Genomic DNA, 22,551 nt, shown 5'->3' on the forward strand with positions numbered 1-22,551 from the left:
TATGATCCCTACCTACCTATGATCACTACCTACCTATGATGCCTACCACCTACCTACCTACCTACCTATGATCCCTACCTACCTATGATCACTACCTACCTACCTACCTACCTACCTACCTACCTGCCTACCTATGATCACTACCTACCTACCTACCTACCTACCTACCTATGATCACTACCTACCTATGATCACTACCTACCTACCTACCTATGATGCCTACCACCTACCTACCTACCTACCTACCTATCATACTTTCCTATCATACCTACCTAGTATCCATCCATGCAGCACATTGAAAGTTTCATGTGAAAACATTGATGGATTTATCTCTTTAAATCTGTAATAACAGTTTGAAACAAAATCTATTTTGATGACTACATGCTGACGTTAACAACTTCTGCAAAAATGTGTGAAAAGGCAGTGAAGGACATGAAAACAGGAATAGAGAATTTGAAGTGTGTCACCATTAGTGGTGATTTGTCCTGATCTGCCCTCTGGGGGTTGTTTTGGAGTTTCCAGGTTTAATGCAGTAACGTATGTGTGTCATGTATTCACTACAGACACATACTGTAGGTATAAAGTCGACATGATGGAGGCCTTAGAGTTGATTCTGGTATCCATTCTTAATGAGGAATCTGATCCCAGACAGCTGGTTAAAGTATTTTATCCATGAGTGTGAGGCTCATCAGATGCTTCAATTCTACAGAGTGATTGATACACAGTGAGACAAGATGTTAAAACTGAAATATTTGGTCGTCCATCACAGAGCACCGCAGAGTGACACTGCAGTGGAGAGAAAGTTTGACGCGGCTCCAGACGACTTTTTATTTAGTTTTTTTGATTCCTTTGCTGGAGCTGGTCACTTCCCTTCAGGACAGGAAGAGAGGATGAGAAAAAGAGAGATGATCATTGTGAAGTTGTGAGATAAAAGCACGACTTCCTGACTCTCTGATGCTCACAGCTTCCCCTTCCTAAACCCCCGACACATCCATCACTTTTTATTCTCTTTCTGCTCTTTGTCCCTCATTGTTCTCTCTCTCCCTTCATCATCTCTGTCGTACTGTCGCTCTCTCGCCGTGGCATCAGAGAATAAAATGTTTTTTATAAAACCGCTGCAGGCCGTCCGCAGGGCTTCAACCAGTCACAGCTGCGTAACCTCGACCGCTTCCCAACCTTCCCCGACCGTGCCGGGGTCGCCCCTGCAGCCCGCTGACCTGTGAGCACGCTGCGGGGTCGCAAACCGCCATGTCTGCAACCTGAACATCAACGCAGAGTCACGCATAGTCACGCAGCGCCCCCCCCCAAATACAGAGCTGCCAGTCTAAATCTGCACGCCGCTTTTGACTCGTGTCACGGCTATTGTCTCGTTTCAAAGTGGATTTTCTTCCTTCTAAAGACATGGCCTGAGGAAAAAGGAGTTCTGCAGTTAATAGATAAATAAATGTGCTTTTTTTTACACACTAAATGACCATCTGTGGGAGAGATGATAACGTTGTTCGACAGCAGTAATCATTGCAACCTTTATTATCTGGAACTGCTTTCATAATGTAGCAGCTTTTTCCATTTGTAGTTAGAATGCTTTTTTTTTTTCTGGATTCAATTTACCAACAGCCCCGCTCATAAAAAGGATGAAATAACACGAGTGGAAATGATATTTGACACTCTTACTACTCCCTTATTTAAAATGCATTAGCTGCAAGAGCTGGTTGTTTTATAATCCCTGCTTCAAAAAGACATTAAATTACAATTTGTGGATTTTTATGACTTTCCCTGAATTAAAAAAATATATAAAGGAGACTTCAAAGGCATAGAAAGTCAGTATACTTAAAGAAAAGTCTTATCTAAATTCATTTTGGAACTTCAACTGACAAGACCTCAAAGGTCCAGGTAATGTTGGAATAAGAGAGAAATTAATTCAACTTTTCCGAATGCACACAGGTGTTTTCAGCCCTCTGGTTGATTAGAGTGATGCAGGAAATAGAGGAGCGCTAATCAGGCATTAAGTGAGAACACCTGTGTGAAAGTTATACTGACTCATATAAATTACCATGACGACCTGCAACTTCTGTACTATTCTTCAATTCAAACACAAACCCGTCTGTGACATGATAGACACCGTGACTATCTGCTCTGATTGGCCAGCATGTGGGATTAATGGTGCCCTCTCTATAACCCTTTTCACACATACGGAAATCTCCTGAAAAACTCCGGAGATTTGGCTACCCGGAGGTTCTTTAGGCTATGTGTGAACGCAAACAGCCACAGTTTTCGTGCGGACTTTACCCGGAGTTTATCCGGCCAGACCCCTAGTATTTTATCCGCAGAAAATCCGAGTGAGCTGATGTCTGAACGCGGCCGAATATACTCCGGAGATTTCAACTCAAGCCAATAGAAAGAGAATGACGTTTATAAACAGTGACTGCCTGAAGTGTCTGCACGCGACCACTACGATCTCCGTGCACGTAATTAAACGTCTGCATTCTGTTTTCTGTTGGTCAGTATGTTGTTCTCCTCTCTTTTGTGGATGTTGTCATTCCATTGGATTACACATAGCATTGATATAAAGGAAAATGTTCTCATTATAACGTCGTGTAGTGGACTCTGTTGCTTCGGCCGCTACTTCCGTGTTGTTTTTTTACATCACGTCTTACCTCAGGAAATCCCCCGAGCCCCCCTCCCCTCTGACAGGGAAAGTCCCCCGCTGTGAGGAGCATATGTGAACGACTAGGTCGGGAGAATCTCCAGAGAAGTCCTCCTGTTAATATCTAGATATTATCTGGAGTGCATATGTGAAAACAGCTAAACAGTCACATACACATATAAAGGCCACTTCTATAAACAGTGAAACTTTGCAGTAAGCAGGACTTTCTCTCCAGCTTTAAATTGTAGTGACACAACGATTAAAAAACGCCTTCTGACATCTTTGCATGCCACATTATTTGCCGATTAGCGACTGTCCATCAACATGGTCAATTTTGGCCTCAACCGATGTTCAGTAGATACATCTATGCATCCCTACTTATGTATAACATCCCAGCAAACCAGGTTACCCAGTCCTGTTTTGAGTTGAATCAATATGTCCTTTCTAGGCCTCTGTAGCTAAATGGGAAGTGAGAGGTGGGATGAAACCCTCCCTGGAGCTTCTGTATGAGGGCGGACAGCTTTGACAGATGTTTTCCATATTCCTACACGTTCAGCAGAAGAAATGGTTGGTTAAATCTACTTTGAAAGATTCCCCTCCTTCCTTCCTTCCTCCGGAGGAAGAACAAGTGGAGGAACTTTCTGTGAGGAAGTTAAAATATGGCCGCTGAGCCCTCCGTGTGGGGGGGAAGACTCAGTGGTCAGAGTCCAGTCTGTCTTTCTGCTCAAGCACAGTTTTTCTTTTAACAGATCAAAATGACTTTTTGGAGGACAAACAGAATCAATAAAAGTCTGTTTTTGAGGTTTTTTTTAGGGAGAACATCCTGCTGAACACAGAGAAAAAAAAAGATCAGGTTTTTGGGTGCGTTAGCAGCATGCTAATAAGAGGTCGTTACCCTTCCCACAGGGCAGAGGATCCAAATGTCAACATCGCCCTTTGCCAAATTAGAAACATGTTCTGTGTGCACATGGCGGCTCAGCATGAATGATATCAGTCTACCTCTTTACACCTGGTGCTCTCACTGAGGAGCCACCTCTCTGTGAAAACAATCTGAAACAGGGCCAGAGGGCGATTCCTGCAGGGGAAACAGTCTCTTTAACACCATTACAAAAAAAAAAAGGTGTGAACGTGTGATCTTTTATACCTTGAAGCTCACTCACTTAATTTACTACTTATAGCTGATATGTAATGCGTCTCTTCAGGGAACAGGTGTGAAGCTGACATAACTTTAATGAATTAGTGATTAGACTATAAAAATGTCAAACAGGAGTCAGCTTGTTTTGAGATATTTTAGGAGGCGGAGCTGCAGCTAGTCAGTAGGATGAGTAGCATACACACCAAAGCCTCCCGATGCATGATTGGTTCATTTTGCTTCGACTACAAATGACTACAAAGGGAGATTAGAAAACTTCCTTTACTAAAATCCAGACCCTCGCTTATAGATTCTGTGTGTTGAAGTCTGTAAATACAGATTAAGGCTCACTCAAAAGAAAACTGTTTGAAGTTCTTAGTTGAAGTTTCCAACAAAGTTAGCTTAAACATGCTTCAGATCTAAATATTTCCATTAAAAAAACTATTACCACAAAGAAAGTCACAGTCCAAGTTAAAGATTGGAAAAAGCCTCCTTAATTATTATTCATCAACAGTAATGCGTCTTAATCCATTGGAGGGGGGGGGGGGGGAAGGGGGGGGGGGGGGGGGGGGGGCGCCCACTTCAAACCAGACAGAAGATCAAAACTTCAGCTCTGGCAGAAATATTGTGTTCGTGTGTTTCACAGTAAGAAGCTGATTAGGGAATTTAGTTTTCAGGGCCTTTCAAGTGTAAATGCAGCATGTACTATGGGCAGCTGTTTAATTCATTCTGAAGTGAGCATCGTGTTTCTTTTGTTTCGTTTTAGTCCTTGCAGATGTTGTTTGTCTTCCACAGGCACAGGGAACCAGCTGGAAACTAAACACAAATGGAAATGTGCTGTAGCTGGCGGCTGAAAACACACAAAGTTTCATTTTAAATCGTGTTGTTTGGTTTTTTGCTTTTTTGTGGTCGGACTCAGAATGCTATACGAGTCTTTTATTTAGTTGTTTTACCAAATGTCAAGATTTCTCTCAACACCAAGTCATGTTTTCTGACGACTTTTACTGAATTCTAAGTGAATGGTAACAATGGCAGAATAAACGTAAAATAACAAAGATAAGTAAATTTCAAGAAGAGGTGCAATATAAAACAAAAAGAAACATCGAACAGGGGCGTGTCCAATCTTTAAGACTAGGGTGGCCCAAAAGAGGAACCGACTTATTTTAGGGGTGGCATGAAGTTTGTATACAACAGAGAGTAAAAAAACATTTTTAAGCTTCATTTTTGAGGACTTGACAATAAAAAGATTGAAGTCCTAAATCACAGTGTGAAGAACAAACAAAAGGAAATGTGCAACACTGAATTAGAGAAATTGCATTAGAAAGCTACTGGCAGCCTGTTGCGACACAAATAGTAGGTTTTTAGCATAATTTCTGCCCTTACTATGCAAACAGCCAATCACAGTTTAGGATTTTAAGATGACACTAGGGGTAACCAATCAGATGGTTGTACTGTTTGTTGTCAGTGCACCAAAGTTGAGCCAGAATCTGGTGGTCAAGGTTAAGAAATATAACATTTGGTGCATTTCCTCTGGAGATTTATTTGCTTTACTGTTCGACTTTATGCAGTCATCAGATGTGTGTGTGTCAGTGTAACTCCATTAGTGTGTTTAGTTGTGTGGATGTGTGTGTGTGTGTGTTTGCTTTATCACTTTCAGACCACTTAACTCTGACACTCTCTGACTCCACTGTTTTTCTATTCTCCACACTCCCTCGTTTACACACCGGCTGATATTTGTGTTGCGTGTGATTGCACTACCCACCCCTCCGTCTCGCCTCCTGCGGTGATTGGGATGACTCAGGAACATCCATTGAGCACACACACAAACAAACACACACAAACACACACACACTGCACCTCACTCACCATCCACACGGGGGAATGCAGACCACTCATTTTGAATGTTTAATAATCTACTTAATGCAAACAGCAGAATGACTGAGTGCTGTTGTTTAAAGCACTGGGGGACGATTTAAAGCAGCTCTGATGTGACACCCCCCCTCCTGGTCTATGTGGCGATTTTAAATATAGAGCAGCAGCTGGCGTTCAACCTGCAATCCATCTGTCCTGGCGTTATGAAGGTGCCCAAACAATGAAGGATTAGACTCTTCATCATGCTGAAGACTAAGCGACAAAACTTCCTGCAAACATCACGTTCAGGTTGTTGTTTCTCAGAATATTAATGAGACAGAACATATGGATCCATCTCATTTAACACCAACAGTTCACTTACTTTAAGGTGCTTCTGATTGGCTGCTGGCTGCGGAGTCGAATCAGAACCAGGAGGTATAGCTTAAAGGCCATCTGGGGCCACTTTTGAGACCTCTCTAGTGATTGGTTATTACTGGTTCTACTTTTGTTTAATCATTGGGTTGTCAAACTTTGCACCATATGTCGGTTGCAATAGTTTCCAAAGCAATATCTTACATCCAATTATGGATCTCAACGTTTTTATACCATGGTAATTCCAGACATTTAAGAATAGGGTGGAAAAAGAGGCTGGCCTGTTGTAAGCGTTCTTATTTTCAGAATTTTAAAGGTCACATATTCTCCTCCTTTTCATTAAGTTTAGATAAGTCTCAGAGCTCCCTTAAACATGTCTGTAAAGTTTCTTGTCATAAATCCACTCTGATCCTGTATTTGATCATGCCTATAAACTCCTCTATTTCAGCCCTGCTCAGAACAGGCTGTTTCTGTGTCTGTACCTTTAAATATGTAAATGAGCTGTGTCTGACCACGCCCCCTCTCTGGAAGGGTTTGGGTGGCTGAGGCTTTCTTGCTCCATGCCCTGTTGTTTGCGATGAGAAGGCAGACTCAGAGGGCAGAACAAACACCTAGCTGTGGGAGTGTCACTCACCTGGGGGAGGGGCTACTGCCCTTTGTGATGTCATGAGGGGAAAATCGCCAAACATCCTGTTTGAGCAAACGTTTTCTGAAAAGTGGAGCAGGGTAAAGACGGAGAGGATGGACTTTTCTCATAATTGGGGGGTCAGTAGACAGAATAGGGACACATATTAGTGTTAGAAAAGCCATTGCATAATATGTGACCTTTAAGCAAAACTCTGGGTGAGGTTAGGGGAAGTTGTTTCTCGTTTGACACAGCAGTCGAAGGGCACACACCCAAGCTGAGAAAAAGACTGCAGTGATGCAACTCAGAATATGCAAATGTGTGAAGAGGAGAAAGTCTGCAAACATCCAGAGAGGATCAGAGGAAAGGAAAACAAACTTCTCAAGTTAGTGAGAAACAGCCGGTTTGCTGCGGAGGAGCATACGCTGCAAAAGACCTTCCAAGTAAACACATCTGCATGTGTTTCCTTTACATGGCCGGGTACAGTTCATATTTGTGATTTATTTATGAGGGTGTAAGAGCCTGTCTTGTTTGCAGATATTACACTGGAGGAAGGGAAGGGGGGGAACCAGTGTTGTGATAAACAGTAGATCATTTGAATGCTAATGAACGGATAGAGAAATGTTCTGGTCTGTGAGCAGAAACAGAAGATGAAACAAGATAGCAATTATCACACATCGATGCCAAAATCTTCTTTCTTGACAGAAACAAAAACGGGTTGGTGAGAAATTAAAGAGTTCTATTATACTCACAAACCATTAACATCAACCCTCGACCAGGTTCAACTTCTGTGTTGTGAATTAAAAAAATTAAAAATATATCAGACTTTTTTAAAAGAACAACAATTAAGCCAGCTGAATCACCCGACAGGACAGTTCTTAAAATATAAACAGGCACAGCTTGTCGCCGTCTGCAGGCTCTGACCTTTTCACACCCCAAAAGCAAACACCAAGTGAAGCGCAGCAGGAAGCAGAGGATGATAATAATAACTTTACCTCAAGGTGACTGTACACTTATGCATGATTACAATTAAGAGGACCGCCACTTCCCTCTGATTTCACGCTCAGGGTGCAATGCTCAAATTCTGTTATGAAGCTGGATTCAAGCTTGTTTTGAAAGGGAGGCAGCATAGCCTTTGCTCAGCTCTGATCATCAGTTGTTTGAAGATAACTTTTTGACCTCTTTGGCACCTTTTTATGTTCGAGAATGCGGGAATTTCATTAAGAGCTGCTCTCCTGCTGTGTGAGATGAATAATCATAGTAGTACTCTCTCAGAGCTTTTGTGTTTTGTCCGTCTGCAGCGAGAAGAGGCAGATACTCAGCACTGAAAGCCATGAACATTTATAAGAGCGATGTCAGAACAGGCAGCATGCAAACCAGTCTGACTTAAGTTTTGTCAGTGATAACATTTCTAATCACACACCATAAAGTTTAAAAGGAGACTTTAAACTTCTGCTGAACTTTAGCCTCTAGGGCCACAAGCTGGCAATTACAGCATAATGTCACATTGCACTTTGCTTAATTTCCCATGATTCTCATTAGTCGGTTTCTTAGGGACATCATCACAAGCCTGATTAGGAAAAAAAGCCATTAAGTCAGCAAATTCAGCCCAAAACGTACACAGCGTCTGTCTCAAGTTTGCTAACACTGCTAACACCTGTAGCTTCTGAATTAAACAGATGAAAACCACATTACATCCTGATATGATTTCAAGAGTCACAAAATCTTGCAGTAATAAAGACCCAGATTCCATGTGTTTTTCATCTCTCTTCTTTAAAGCTACTGATTTAGTTTTCACTTTTATGGTACTTTCTGTGCATTTTTTCGACACGTATCTAAAGCTGTTTGTGTTCTATGAGCATAGACTTTGAATCCTGTTGACATACTTTCTTTAAACTTTATTGCAAAAACAAAGCATACATTTCATTGTTTGGCATTGATGATACAACTTTATTTACAAAGTCTTCTCCATTTGGAGGTGTATACACTTTTGCAACTTGTGCATTACATCATCATTTCATCAGATAACTTGAGAAAAATAAAACAATTTGAAATGAATTATTCACAGGATGGAAATACAAACAGTTTGTAGCAAACCTAGAGTCTGACCTTTTGACTCCTCGGAAGGAAGTTCTTCTCAGCAGGGATTCACTTCCCGCCAAGGTACACAGACCAAAGTGTCAGCATGAGGCCAAATTGGTGGTTTGTCTGAGACGTTTTTTTTAATCTAGGTGCTCTCAGTTGTCACCAAAGTTAACTTTTCTTTCTTGAAGGCAATCACGGTTCACAAATATTTCACTGTCAATGTTTGCACAAAGGTTAGAAGTTCTAAGAGAAAGTGAGCTCTAGCATCTCACTGGTCCATGATTCTATAAAAACAGCTCCTCCTTATTTTAACTCTCTCATCCAGGTCTACACTCCTAAGTCTCTGACTAGACTCTTCTCCTCTGTCGCCCCCCGGTGGTGGAATGAACTTCCAAACTCCATGTGATCTGCAGAGTCCCTCTACACCTTTAAGAAAAAGCTAAAGACCCAGCTCTTTCATGAATACCTACTAACTTAATGATGATGGTCTCCATATTATTGATGATGATGATGGTAATGACGATGGTTTTTGTTTGATAACGACGACTTATAAGATGGTTTCTATACTGATTAGAGCTCTCAAGAACTGCCCTCAATGTTGTGCTTTGCCTCTGGTCACTTCCTGTCAGCACCTGTGTGTCCAATCAGACTCAAAGCTGATCGTTTGCTCTTACTGACATTGTTCCCTTTTTTCTAGATCCTTGCTTGTGTTGTTCTTAATCTCTGATGTACGTCACTTTGGATAAAAGTGTTTGCTAAGTGAATTGTAGAATTGTAGAAAATCAACATTAATAACAATGAGCATATAAGAGCTGAATCTTCAAGATTTCCTGAAAGTATGAAGACTAAACATGGACAAAATGAGTCCATCGTTCAATAGATGTAAGAAATTAATTTAATTATTACAAGTGATGCCAGAAGAGAGAAATGAGAACAATTAATAAACTAGCAAAAGTTAATTGATAAAGAGATGTATGTAACCATCCTTTAATGGTCCAATAAAAATGTTTTGAGACATATTGAGCGTAGCTGTTTGGGAGAAACCAGATTGAAAGTACTGGGTTTAACAGTACAGCTGGTTCAGTTGTTGACTTCCACCATCTCTCTGGTTCATTATATTTTCATGAAGCTGCTGATGAACTCGGGAGCTACAAAGCTTAAACTATATTTAAAAAATTTATAACTAATTAGACCAGAGTGAATTTGCCATATTGGCACAGTGGGGCTGTCCTTTTATATGGTTTTGTTCTGTAGAATCCCTGCTCCGTCTTTCACTTCTGTGGGCTAATCTACCCACAGCAGGTCATGGATCTACGGCTGACATGTTCAGTTAGCCACGGAGGTCGGCTGTTTAATTATTTTTGGCTATTTTACTCCTAATGTCGTCTGAGTCCTAAGTACTTTCCTTCATTATTGATGAAGCTAAGCTAACGGCCCCCTGCTGTACCTTAATATTTAAAGACCCCCCTCTTATGAAAATGTGTTTTTTTAACTCTGTTAACACGTCCTTGAGGTGTTTTTCATAAGGCTTAAAAAGTGGCTTGGTATATCTGCCTTGACATCTTGGATTTTGACAGGAACTGCTTCATATTTCACATATCTAACGGACAAACATTGTCAGTTCACATGGATGAAACAAAGGTTATCCCTTGTCCCCAAGTCACTAAATATTACTATTAAGATTACCTTTTTTTGTTTTTAATCTAACTTTTCAGAAATGGCAATCAGGATGAAAAGATATCTTACATTAGAAACACACTCCATCAGACTATTTGCCTATTCATAGCTCTGTGCTCACTAAATGAAAACAAAGGTGCAGAGTGACTTCCAAGGAAAATCTGAGTCGAAGGAGAACCTTTTCATGCTAAAAACCTTTAATCAAAGATTTAGAGTAAGCACAATATTCTGAGCTGTAAAAACAACATGAAACATGGCGCTGAAAAGATTCACAGCACATGTTGCTAACCGACCTTCAGGCTCCCTGTGAAGTGAGAAAAGTGGGACCAGGTCAGTGGTGAGAAGCTTTTTCCACTTCGACCATTAACTTGCAGATATCCGTTGAACTTGGGTCCCTTCACAGCACTTTATTTTTTCTCACCGCTGTGGGTTTCCACCAGCAGCCGGGTCATGGATCTGATGCTGACATTTGCAGTTAGCCAGTTGGGCCGGCCATTTAATCATTTTGGCCATTTCGCTCCTAATGTGGTCTGAGTCCCGAGTACATTCATTCATTATTGATGAGAGAATAAATGTCTCTCTGGTATACTGGATGCAGCAATTACCCAACTGAATCATTCTGCAGTGATGAGATGCTTTTTTTTTTTTTTTTTTTTTGTCGGATGGCTGGTCATCCTTGTGGATTTTGGCTCGGGGGGTTTCAAAGTCAGAGTTTTCTTTTGTGTGTGTGCTTTTTCCTTACAGTAAAGGAGAAGCAAAATGCTGCCTTTTTTTCCCGCTCAGGCAATCACTACATGCTGTTAGGCACCAGTCGCCTGTTGCCATAGTAACTACCTGTTAATATTCGGTCAGAGTTTTCTCGCCGAGGAGGGGAGAACGCCACTTCTCGCTACAGAAAATCGATTGGGCATTCCTGCAGAGGAATAAGGCAGCCGAGCCTGGTCGGGTGAGAAGTGAAACCTGTGATGGCTCCCAGCTTCAATGTGACCTCATTGACCTTGAAGACTCTCTTCATGGGGGCTCATCCCAAATCAAAACATCGCCCAGTCGTCTTCAACGAAATACTTTTGTTCCCCCATAGCGGTGTTGTAAAAAAAAGTGTTTTTGAGATTTCGCTCAAGCAGGCTTTTCAAAAGGTTTAGACATTAAGGAATTGAGCCTTTCTTTTGCTCTTCAGCGGCGAGTGCCGTTTAGAAGGGATTGGCTGTCTATCATGTAAAGAGATGGCATTGATCACGAATCCCATTATGCCTCGAGCTTGATCTCAAACAGTCCAGACAATCTTAGCTCCCATTTCTCTCCTCAAAAGACCTTTTCGAAATGATCTTTTTTCTCTCATACAGCAAACAGAAAAGTTGGTATTATGAGATAGTAATTACACACTTGTTCATTTTTGGGGGGTCACATTGGGCTCCAAGTTTGTCCAAAAATTCTTACTCCAAAATTGTCAAGGAACTTTACATGGACCCGTCTAACATCATCACATTCATAAAGCATTTTTAAATCTGTTTTAAGACGACCATACTGTTAAAATACTAGCTTTACCTCCAATGCATTTTTACAAATCTTTGATGAGAGGTTTGCTGATGTAAGTCGTCAGATGTCGTTGAAAACATACAGACACGTTGACGTCTCATTTGTCATTTCATGAAACGATATGCAAAGGTTGCTTATAGATTGTAAAGTTCAAGCTTGAACAACCCAATGTTCTTACAAATGTTTGAATTTCATATCAAAAGTGGCGCCCTATAGGGGTGACACAGTTGTTCTGCATGCTAAAACACACAATTAAGGCTGCGGGAAATATGTCGATGTGAAACAGGTGGTTGATTAAAGATGAAGGCAATCAACAGAAAATGTAAGTTTTGAATTTAAAATCACAAATTAGAGAAGCAAAATGTCCACCAGCTGGTTTTATGATTCTTTTTCTTTTGTCGTTGGAAGAGAAAACCTTAAAGGCTTTATATGAAATAAATCAAGTTTATCCTCTGAAAATAACTCTGTGAGTCATGACTGTCTACAATGGGTGTAACACCCGAGTCCAACTGTCTGTGATGCTTTCAGAGTTTTCAGAGTCCTATATTCAGTTTGTTTACATCGCCCGGACGGCCGGCTGACTCCTCCCCTCGCGTATAAAAGTTGTTTAATTGAGGGACAAAAAGAAGAATAACATACTGTACTCACTGCTTAACTGTGTTTCTAGATCACACTCATTTCAGGTAAATTTACATGCAGTGTGAAGATACCAGCATAATAAAGATCGCTAGCATTAGCATGCTAACACAACAATGCAGCGCAAGTTGTTTTGGTTTCATGCTGGTGCTCAAGGGCGACATCTGCTGGATCAAAAAATCGCATATAAAGCCTTTAAGGAAGGAATTCTGATCCTACCCTTTGCTGAAGTTATTTGTGAAAACCTTAGAGAACATTTTAAACGTCTAATAATGTAGGCCAAGTGCTGGATTTATGGTCTTAAACTACAATAAAGTTAGCATCAGAGGTACAGCGAGGCATTGTCTGTCATCTCTAGCCTTAGCAAAGATAAAGAGGCCTCTTCTTCTCTTTGAGTAATGGTCAAATATAGAAATGTGTCGTTTTTTTACCTCTACCTCTCTGGTGTAGAAAAGTAGCTCTAATTCAAAATGTCAAGGTGTGTCATGAAACCAGCAGAGTTTTCTTCCAAACACATCGTACTGTCACTGTGAAAGTGGTGAGTGCTGAAAGTCTCTTTGGTGCCTCTTCAGAGTCATCGTCGTCTGCGGATGAGCTGGTGGATCTGGAAAACACTTTAGATTTATTTTTAAGTGCTGTCTGGCTCTGAACCCTGATTGTCTTGTTTGTCCTGAGTTCCCTGGAAAAAAATTGGAGGATACAAGGCCATCAAGCTTGTATACTGATGAAAAGGGCAAATCTGACAGGTCATGCCAACAGTCCACCTCCATCAAGGTTCAGTAAACACAGTAATGATTTCTTGGAAAATGTTTGCAGCATGCGGTCCAAGGAGCTCATCTACCAGACAATCTCTCAGTGCTGAACATTTTTTCCCCCTGAAATTTTAGACAAGATACCAAACAGAGCATTTTCAGCAGTGTTATATTTAGCTTTTGGCACTGATTTATAAGCTGTTAAAAACATATTCATCATTTTGAAAGTCACTTATTTTCTTTCATTAAGAGACACTGGGATCAATACCTGTCTCACTGGTTTTTCTGCCTGTTGAATGTGAGGCCAGGAGACTATTAGCTTCACTTAGCCTCAAATCAAAGCAGTGGGAAATGGTTAGCTTGGCCCTGCACAAAAAGTAGAACAATACACCAATTTACACCTTGTTTACGTTCAGCTTAAACTTGAGATAGCTTGAGATATCTTATTGCCTATTGGAGGTCTTTGGTATTAAGTGGTTTGTGTAGGCTTCCTGTTTGTTCTGCTGCTTCTTATTGGCATGCTAAGCTAAGCTAATTGACCCCTGATGAAATGTTACACCGTTTAAGAGAAGTTGGGATTTTGTTTTTTTACAAAAATAAAAGCAAGACTTCCTTTTGTATTTCATTTTAAGGGATATGGCACAATATTTGAAGCCAGAGAAAATGCAAATATAAACTGAATCAAACTGAATATCAGAAAAATCTTCCTAGCTGGCTCCCAGTGAACGAGCATGTAGTGAGAAGCACTAGCACGATTAATAATCACATCTAAACCAAATCGTTAGGTTTTTAAAGCCTGGTATCTAGCTCACGAGTAAGGCTAATGGCTAACAAACTAGCCCGGCTTAAGGGTTAGCTTTAGCTCTCTAAGCTTCTTTGTATTTTAGCTGTACTTGGCTAATGACACTCTTCTGGCATTTTATCAAAGGGTTGTTCTTCTGTAAATGGAGAGGGTAGAGCCAGTCGCCAATTGCTAATGGTCAGTTAGCGAGCTAATCAGGACAACAAGCTAACAGGACAAGCTAGCTAATTCCTAAAATAACTTCATCTTTTTTCGGTTGGACTCGAGAAAAAAAGGGGATGACAAAATATATGTAAATGTAAAAACTCACCTTATTTACTTTAGCTTTCTCTATTTTGATATCCCACTGTGTTCTGAATACTATACAATTTTAAAACATTAACCTCTGCGTACTTTTTTCAACTTTATCCAAACCATGAACTGTTGTTGTTAAAGTAAAAAAATAAAGAAAGCAGTAACACTAAAAAACTCTTGTTTGTGTTGCTTCGCCTCAGCAGTTTCCATCTTATCAGACACAAGTAAACATGGAGAAGTTTGTTTCATTAAGACAGCAGCAGCAGCTGTAGGCTTTCAAACTTTTGTTCTGCAGTTTCAAGCTGTGAAAGTTAAATTAATTGCTTTGTTTTGGGCCACATGGATTCAGTTTTCCTTTGTATTGTTCCTCTGCTTCTCTTCAAAATGAATCGTCCAATCGTTTTTTTCTGATTATTTCTCCCAAGTATGGACAGCTGTTGCGAGCCGAGCTCGATATTCTCTACATTATTTATGACGACTGGTTTGAGCAGCAGTGTTTCTGTGGCGATGACTCCGGGGGGAACGCCGTAAACCCGTTCTGAGCTATAAAGTAGTCTTGTCCCCGTGACCCAGTCTCCCTCTTCATCCGCCTGACAGCAATAGATACGAAGGAGGCCCCAGAATAGAAAATGCGGGTCATATCTGTGTATCTGGGATTAGACCGCTTCTTATATATATACTGCTGAGCTCATCCAATTGCCACAGAAATAGGAGGTTATAAAACCTGGAGGTTACGCTTCAGGGTCTCATGTTGCTTGTCATTTTTTAAATCAGATGTCAGTGTCAGTATCCCCTCTTCCCTTCATCGCTGACTTTCCCTTATTTTCTAGTCTCCATGGGGCGAGACTGACTTCTTTCTCACCTCTGATGTTTATTACACAAACAGCACCGAGGATCAAATATATTTTTTCTGTGTGGAGAAGCCAAGTGTTAGCGAGAGATAACATGTACAGAGGAAGAGATGCAGACTTGTTTGTGTGTCTTGATCTGATGGGATGAATAATTCAGCAAAGGGCTCCCCAGAATTTTATTAAAAGAATAGTTTGGGCAGTGGAAAACAACCCCCCCCCCAAAAAAAAGAAAAAAAGTGGGGGACAGTGAAGGGGAGGATGGGCAGCCTTGATTACTGTGAGCTCTGTGAATTATTCAAATCAAAATAAAACACACAAGAGCAAAAAAATAAATAAAAATCTCCAGCCGGGGAAGCCGTGAATGCCAATATGGTCTCCATGATTACATGAGAAGAGATTCAACCGCCTCACTCTGGGACAGGAGATGGAGCGGGATTGACAGCTTCCTTTTTTTTATTCTCAAAGTTTGAGGAACTCCTGTTTTTTTTTCTTTTTCTATTTGCCATCAATCCTTCTGAAGTCTTCTTTCAGAATTTTTTACTCTATTTTGTGGGCTTTGCTTCCCCCCCAGACATTTGCAGAGCAGAGCATACTGCAGCAGGTCCAACACTGATGTGTTGTTTACTTGGCAGTTTCAGACTTTTTCTATAAAACATAGCTTTAAAAAAAAATCTCTGTATCCTTCTTGATCTAATTTAAAGCCTTTTTCCACTTTAATGGAACGGCTTTGATCATCCTCCCCACTGTTATATGTTTTCAAAGAACCCACAGTGAATGGTGTAAAGTGCATTAAGGGTGTTTACAATGCCATAGTTAGCCTACTGCTTACAGGAGACATAATTGCCTTAGCTAGCCAGGTGCACCTGCACTAAGTGCATTGCTATTAAAATGGTGCATTAAAAGGGTTACAGATGGAAATTATTTAAGTTGAGGAAATGGGTCTGTGAATGTGTGAATTTAAAGACCTTACATTATATGACACAGCAGGATTCTACTATGTCCCACTTAGCACTTTGTGAACCATATAGTACAGTGTCTAAATCATTTACATCTTAAAGGCACAGTGTGTAAAATCCGCCACCAGGGGGCTGTCAATCAAAAAAATAACAAAAGATGACGTCAAGGCTCGCGGGGAATCATGGGAGTTCTCTCTGCTACTCTACTTCAGGTAGCATCGTGTCTTACACCTCACTTTAAGATCAACACCACCAGCTGTTAAATCGGTGTTGTATCCTCTTCCTAATGATCAAATCCTCCTCGTAGAAATCCTGTGATTCTGCAGATCAAACAGCCATTTTTTGTTTCCACTTCACAAACTTGAGAAATTCCCCTCTGAGGCTCACCCTGATACCAGCTGCTCCATCAATACGGGTCAGTGCGGTTAGAAAAAGAGTGATAGAAAAAAGCTCTTGTAATCATTATTGGAGGCTCCAAAGAACGCTGACCTCTGCGGGAAAAGACTGTGGGAAGAAGAGGGAGTGAGATGCTGAGCTGGGAATACTGGAATTCTGGGGCTGGACGCTGGGAGAAGAGGACATGGTGGGAGGATACTGGAGCTGAGGGAAACTCCGACAGATTGAGAACTCTTGTTTCTGCTGCTCTGTGGCTCTTCAGACTCGTGTGCCAGCAACACACACACACACACACACAAATTGACTATGTTCCTCCATATTTGTAATTACTGTTTGTTGAGAAACGTCGTATTCCCCCGTGAGGTGTCATTAGGATTAGCAACTCGGCAGGGTGTAGCTTTCCATTCTCCTGTAGGGAGAGAAAAAAAACACTCAATATCCCATCTGTCAGAAGTCATTCTCTGCAGCTAAACAAAGCCGGGCTGCAAGTAACAGCAGCTAAATGGATTAATCCTCTCCAGCCAACATTATCTGCGGCACCTTGTTTGCACCGAACACACCTGTGATTTAGACAAGATCCAAAAGGGAAATGCATTCTTATACTGTTGTTGTTCAAGGTCGTGCTTTGAATTCAAACCTCTGAAGTAACACAATGTGGCTCTCAGCAAAATTGACTCAGTTAGTGTTCAAGCTATTTGCAAAAAAATAAAAAATATCCTTGAAGCCGAACACAGAATATTAAACTACAAGAGGGCCAACTGTATGAGTTATACAGCCATGTCGTCAAATATGTCACATGTCTGACTTGAGCTACATTTAAATATTTGTTTCTAAAATGAACTCGTGTTTTGCAGCATTTCCCAGGAAGCTTCTTCTTCTTCTTTTTTTTAAACTTGGCAGGATGTTGCATATTTAATATCGATGTCTTGACTTTTGGAGCCCTGCACCTGCAGAGAAAAAAAAGCCTACATCCATGTTGTTTTTTTGGAGCTTGGAGCCACAGACTGTATTAGACCAGTTGGCGGTGTGTTGAATTATGTAAGTTTAATATTTAAAAACCTTGAAAGAGCTGCTGCTGCACATCATCAGCAGAGACGAATGGATTTGCATCGCTTTCATTACAGAGTTCAGTCTGAGTTTGTACTCCTGATAGCAGCTGTGATGTTTGCAGCCCCCCAAAAAAATGAAGATGTACGCTATTAACCTGCGACTTTGTCTCCGCGTTTAATCATTTAAACAAATGTTTGCTCTCTAGCTGCTGCATGTGAAATTAATGTGGGGTTTTTTTTATCATCCAGCTTAGCAGCTCTGCTTTGAATATTTAACTCAAAGTGCTGATTTGTGTGTCCGCTGCTCTGCGTTCCCTCGTCTGTGGTTAATTTAGCTTCAGCAGGAGATGAAAAACTTCTCTCCAGCAACAGGATCCTTCTTGTTTCTGACTGTTTTCTCTCTCCCACTCTCTGCGTTTTCCTCTGCAGGTGTGCTGAGCCTGCCGGAGAGCTTGAACCTGCACCGGGACCAGCAGCGCTCGGGGAGGGGCGGGGAGTGTCCGGGGTACACGCAGGCCGAGCTCCGCACGCTGGAACAGTCGCTGCTCGCAACGCGGGTGGGCAGCATCGCAGAGCTGAGTGAGTACACAATGCACAATGTGAGGAGGTTGTTCCAAGCTGGAGAGGAAACGACTTAACACAGGAGAGGATGTTGAGTACAACATCGCCAAAGAGATGTTTTCACAGTTACCTATTCACAGCTTTCAGTCATGTGACCAGCGGAGGCTTAGAAAGCAAAAAAACTATTTAGGAAAGAATGGCCACCACTAAACAGAGTGTAGAGCTGCAGACCGGGCTTTTTAATTTTCTATTTCTTTAAAAAGACACATCTTTACATCACATGAAAACCGCAGAAAAACAGAGACATTAAGATCAACTGTGAGTTTTGGGCACTTGCACACGGGACACTATTGCGCATGTCCTTGCCGGTGTTACAGTTTAAACAGTCACCATGTTAACTGGCGACTTCAAGCTGAATGCATCTGTGGTTGTCGTGGTTACAACAGATGTTGAAAACGGAAAATATCCTAACAGAAGCCTCTTCCATCCATCCATCTGTTTTCTTCTACAATCGGAGGTCGGGTCGCGGTGGCAGCAGGTGCAGTAGGTCAACCTACACTTCCCTCTCCCCCAGCAACGTTTTCCAGCTCCTCCTGGGGCGTTCCCAGTTCTAGACTAGATGTATAATCCCTCCAGCGAACTAATGGGTCTGCCCCGGGGTCTCCTCCCATTTGGGCGTGCCCGGAAAACCTCTAAAGGGAGGCGTCCAGGAGGCATCCTTAACATATGCCCAAACCACCTGAACTCTCTACTCTGAGTTTCCCCTGAATGTCCGAGCTCCTCAGCCTGTCTCTAGGCTGAGCAGCAGAACATCTCTTTGTTTTGTTTTGCATTAAAGACATATCTCATGAGATGAGTACGTTATGCTAAGAGAAAAAACACACTATTTTCTAAACCCGGGTTTCGGCCTTGATGCTGCTCTCATGTTTCAGCGACTGAAGGCTACAGTGATTCGCTTTTTGACACGAGTATTTGATGAACTCTTCTTGCACAAAACCAAAAAGTTGAGTCGTAAATGTTTCATGCACATTACAGCTGATCATCACGAGGTCTCATTTCCATTAACTTTTCAACAAATAGCTCCATTACTGTGAAGGAATGCTCACTCCCTGTCCCTGTAGGCCATAACACACGGTGGTCCAAGCTCAACCCACTGCTGCTGCTCCGCTGTCTCCCCCTCACTCCCTCTCCTCATCAGGCTCCCCTGTCTCTCTCTCTCCCCTCCTCTCACACCGTGAGGCCAGGAACTCTTCTATTACAGCTGTTCTAACACCTGCGTACGAGCCCCGCCCGAGGACCTTTCAATCCAAGGTCACCGCCTCCGAGGCTTTTAACCTCAGCTTGAAAGAAAAGGGCTCCACCTTTAGCTCCGCCGCCCCCCCCACCTCCTCCCCCGTCCTCGTCCTCTCTGCAGTCACATATTAGATCATCCTGTCCCCCGCAGACATCTGCACTCTGTGTCTCTGCGTGTTTGTGTCCGTGTATATTTATCCTATTTCGACCTCGTTGCACATTCTACACCAGCAGCGGTTCATCATGCATCATCGATTAACGCCCGAGTTACTGGTCTCTTGTAAATACCATCACGGGGTTATTTTGTCAGAGCAGTGAATCAGTCTGGAAGAAGGTTGTGAAGCGTGCCGTACAAGCTCAGAGTATGAAGGTCTATATGTAAGATAAGAAACATGGCTTCTTTATTTTTTGGTGAGTTTAACACCAGAAACATGAACAGAAAGTACTGGAGGGAAAAAATACTTAAAATGTGCAAAGTGCTGTGCGCAAAGTCTTCTTCAAACTTGTTCTACTTTGACAACTTTCAGGTAGTTAAAAAGTACACATTAACTTGAAATTGATCGAGTCATTTTTACTTTATTGTTAATTAAAAATAAAAGAACTTTAAAGGCTTTATATGTGGTTTTTTGATCCAGCAGATGTCGCCATTGAGCACCAGCATGAAACCAAAACAACTTGCGGTGCATTGTTGTGTTAGCATGCTAATGCTAGCGATCTTTATTATGCTGGTATCTTCACACTGCATGTAAATTTACCTGAAATGAGCGTGATCTAGAAACACAGTTAAGCAGTGAGTACAGTATGTTATTCTTCTTTTCTCTAGTCCCTCAATTAAACAACTTTTATACACGAGGGGAGGAGTCAGCCGGCCGTCCCGGCGATGTAAACAAAGTGAAGATAGGACTCTGAAAACATCACAGACAGTGGGACTCGGGTGTTACACCCATTGTAGACAGTCATGACTCACAGAGTTATTTTCAGAGGATATACTTGATTTCTACATTTAAGTGTGAAAAATCACATATAAAGCCTTTAATTATCCTGCATGTGCATACCGTCCCACACATGAGGCGTAAATGTCATCAGAGAGGTCAGAGTGCCTCGCTAAAGGCCAGGTAGAGAAGGATGGTGGGCTAAGAAGTGAAACCAAACACCTTTAAGTCTGCCAGCTTACAGCTGGAATGAACCCTTTCATCTCTGCAGGGCACCACTGACCTTTCTCTTACTGGCCAGCAGAGTGAGGGAGAGGAAAGGAGAAGATGTTTTTTTTTTTTTTTTTAATGAACAAGGATTTTTAATTGAATTCTCTGAGCTTCCAAAGTTTCTGGGATCAAATTAAATGTTATGGTGTAATCATGTTGGCGTGCTTTGGGTTAGGGTTAGGGGTTTGTCATCAAAAAGACTCCACAGTCGTCTGGACGTCAAACCAACGAGCCTGTCGACTAAAAATTGCAAAAAGCTGCTGAAAAGGAAACAACATGTGCTGCATAAATGTCATCAAACATGTAAAGAAGAAGGCTGTGTTCAAAATCAGATATTAACGTACTGCACCGGCCTACTGCCAAATAACATGGACAGCTGCTATCCAGTTAGCAACATCCTCCTCTGTTTGATCATTACATGCTTATATATATTAACATGAGGTGGTAACTTATCGGTAAGGGTTACTACCATCACTCTTTAGCAGATCTAGTGATGACCACACACACACACACGCTTTGAAAGCATCATTAGCATGCATGAACACAACTTGAATCAGATGGCATCATAAACACATCAGGCTGCTGTTGGATTCCTCTTAATGCACCATGTGTTTGCTTCTCTCTGTCGCGCTGCCTCAGCTAAATGCAGCCAGAGGTTAACATGTGGATCACGACGCTGTTGATGCCAAACGCTCCGTCGTTCACTCTGCATCAGAGGCTTCTGCAGCATGACGGCCTCTTCATGTTGTGTTAAGTGAACAGATTGATCTATCTGAATAACACATGTGAATCAGCTCATTACGTATATGGTGATTGCATTAAGAGCGCTACTTTTAGCATGGTTAACCATCTGCCTTTGTGTCAAACTTGAAGGGACAGATTTATTAAAGGGAACTTTTGCATCTCATTTCACTTTCTGTCATTTAGCAACTTTTAGACAAGTCGGTGCAATCATCTAAAGTGCAGCTTGTAATCACTTCCTCAGATTTATGTGTTCGTTTTGAAGATAAGTCTGCTGTTGGAATATATTTGTCTCCCTTTAACGCCTGCCAAGCTGATATATACACTGTCGGAAGTCCACAAACTTTAAAAAAAGAAACTCAGATAAATTCTCCGACTCGACCCTCTCCGTTCCAGTTCCCAAACACAAGACGCTCCTGAACCCTGATGTGAAGTGTTTTATTTGACTCTAACCATGAAACATTTCCAAAATAATTCATTTGTAAACAGTCAGCGTCTCCGTGGGGGGTTGTTAATGCCCCGTGTGTCTTCTCGTTAAGAGTGCTGCATGGCCCTTTACTTTTCAGTCAGATCTCTGTCACATCGCCTGCAGCCTGTGCACAAACAGCAGAGCCAATAATTACCGAGAGGTTTTTGGAAACATCGCTGGTTTCAGCAGCTTTATCCGGACTACCAGCTACGTTTGAAAATGAGTTTTAACATCCTGTTGTTAACCTTCAAACTGTTTCAAATGAGCTCCAGATCCCGTATGGGGCAATTGAAAACCTGACGTCCTCTGAAAATGATTACTGATTAAATGACCGGCCTGTTCCACTGGAGATAAAGAACTTTAGAACGAGCTTAGGACCAAAGAGGACCACATATCCCAAAGACCCTCATTGATTGATTGATTGATTGATTGATTGATTGATAGGCTGGATTTACCTGAAGAATTCATGGGGACAACAGCTGTTCTTTTCTCTCTATTGTCTTTTTATTTTTAGCTCCAATTGTTCCTAAAGAAAAACCTTTTTCCAATGACAAGTTGGGAAAATGTGTTTTTCTCATTTGGATTCCCCCCAAAACAGTTTTCGCTGTTTTGTTGCTTCACTTGTCA

The 22,551-nt window shown here is 41.6% G+C and overlaps 1 protein-coding gene across 1 annotated transcript in view; it reads left to right on the forward strand.

Annotated features, from left to right (window-relative positions):
• LOC109993590 (ankyrin repeat and BTB/POZ domain-containing protein 3-A) overlaps window positions 1-22,551 on the forward strand; it is a 168,494-nt gene that overhangs the window by 94,055 nt on the left and 51,888 nt on the right. The window contains exon 2 of the mRNA XM_065951116.1: window positions 18,088-18,237. Coding sequence (XP_065807188.1) covers window positions 18,088-18,237 — 150 coding nt within the window. The remainder of the gene's footprint in view (window positions 1-18,087; window positions 18,238-22,551) is intronic.

The sequence above is a fragment of the Labrus bergylta genome, chromosome 23 (genome assembly GCF_963930695.1).
Source record: "Labrus bergylta chromosome 23, fLabBer1.1, whole genome shotgun sequence".
In the NCBI taxonomy this organism is placed as follows: domain Eukaryota; kingdom Metazoa; phylum Chordata; class Actinopteri; order Labriformes; family Labridae; genus Labrus; species Labrus bergylta.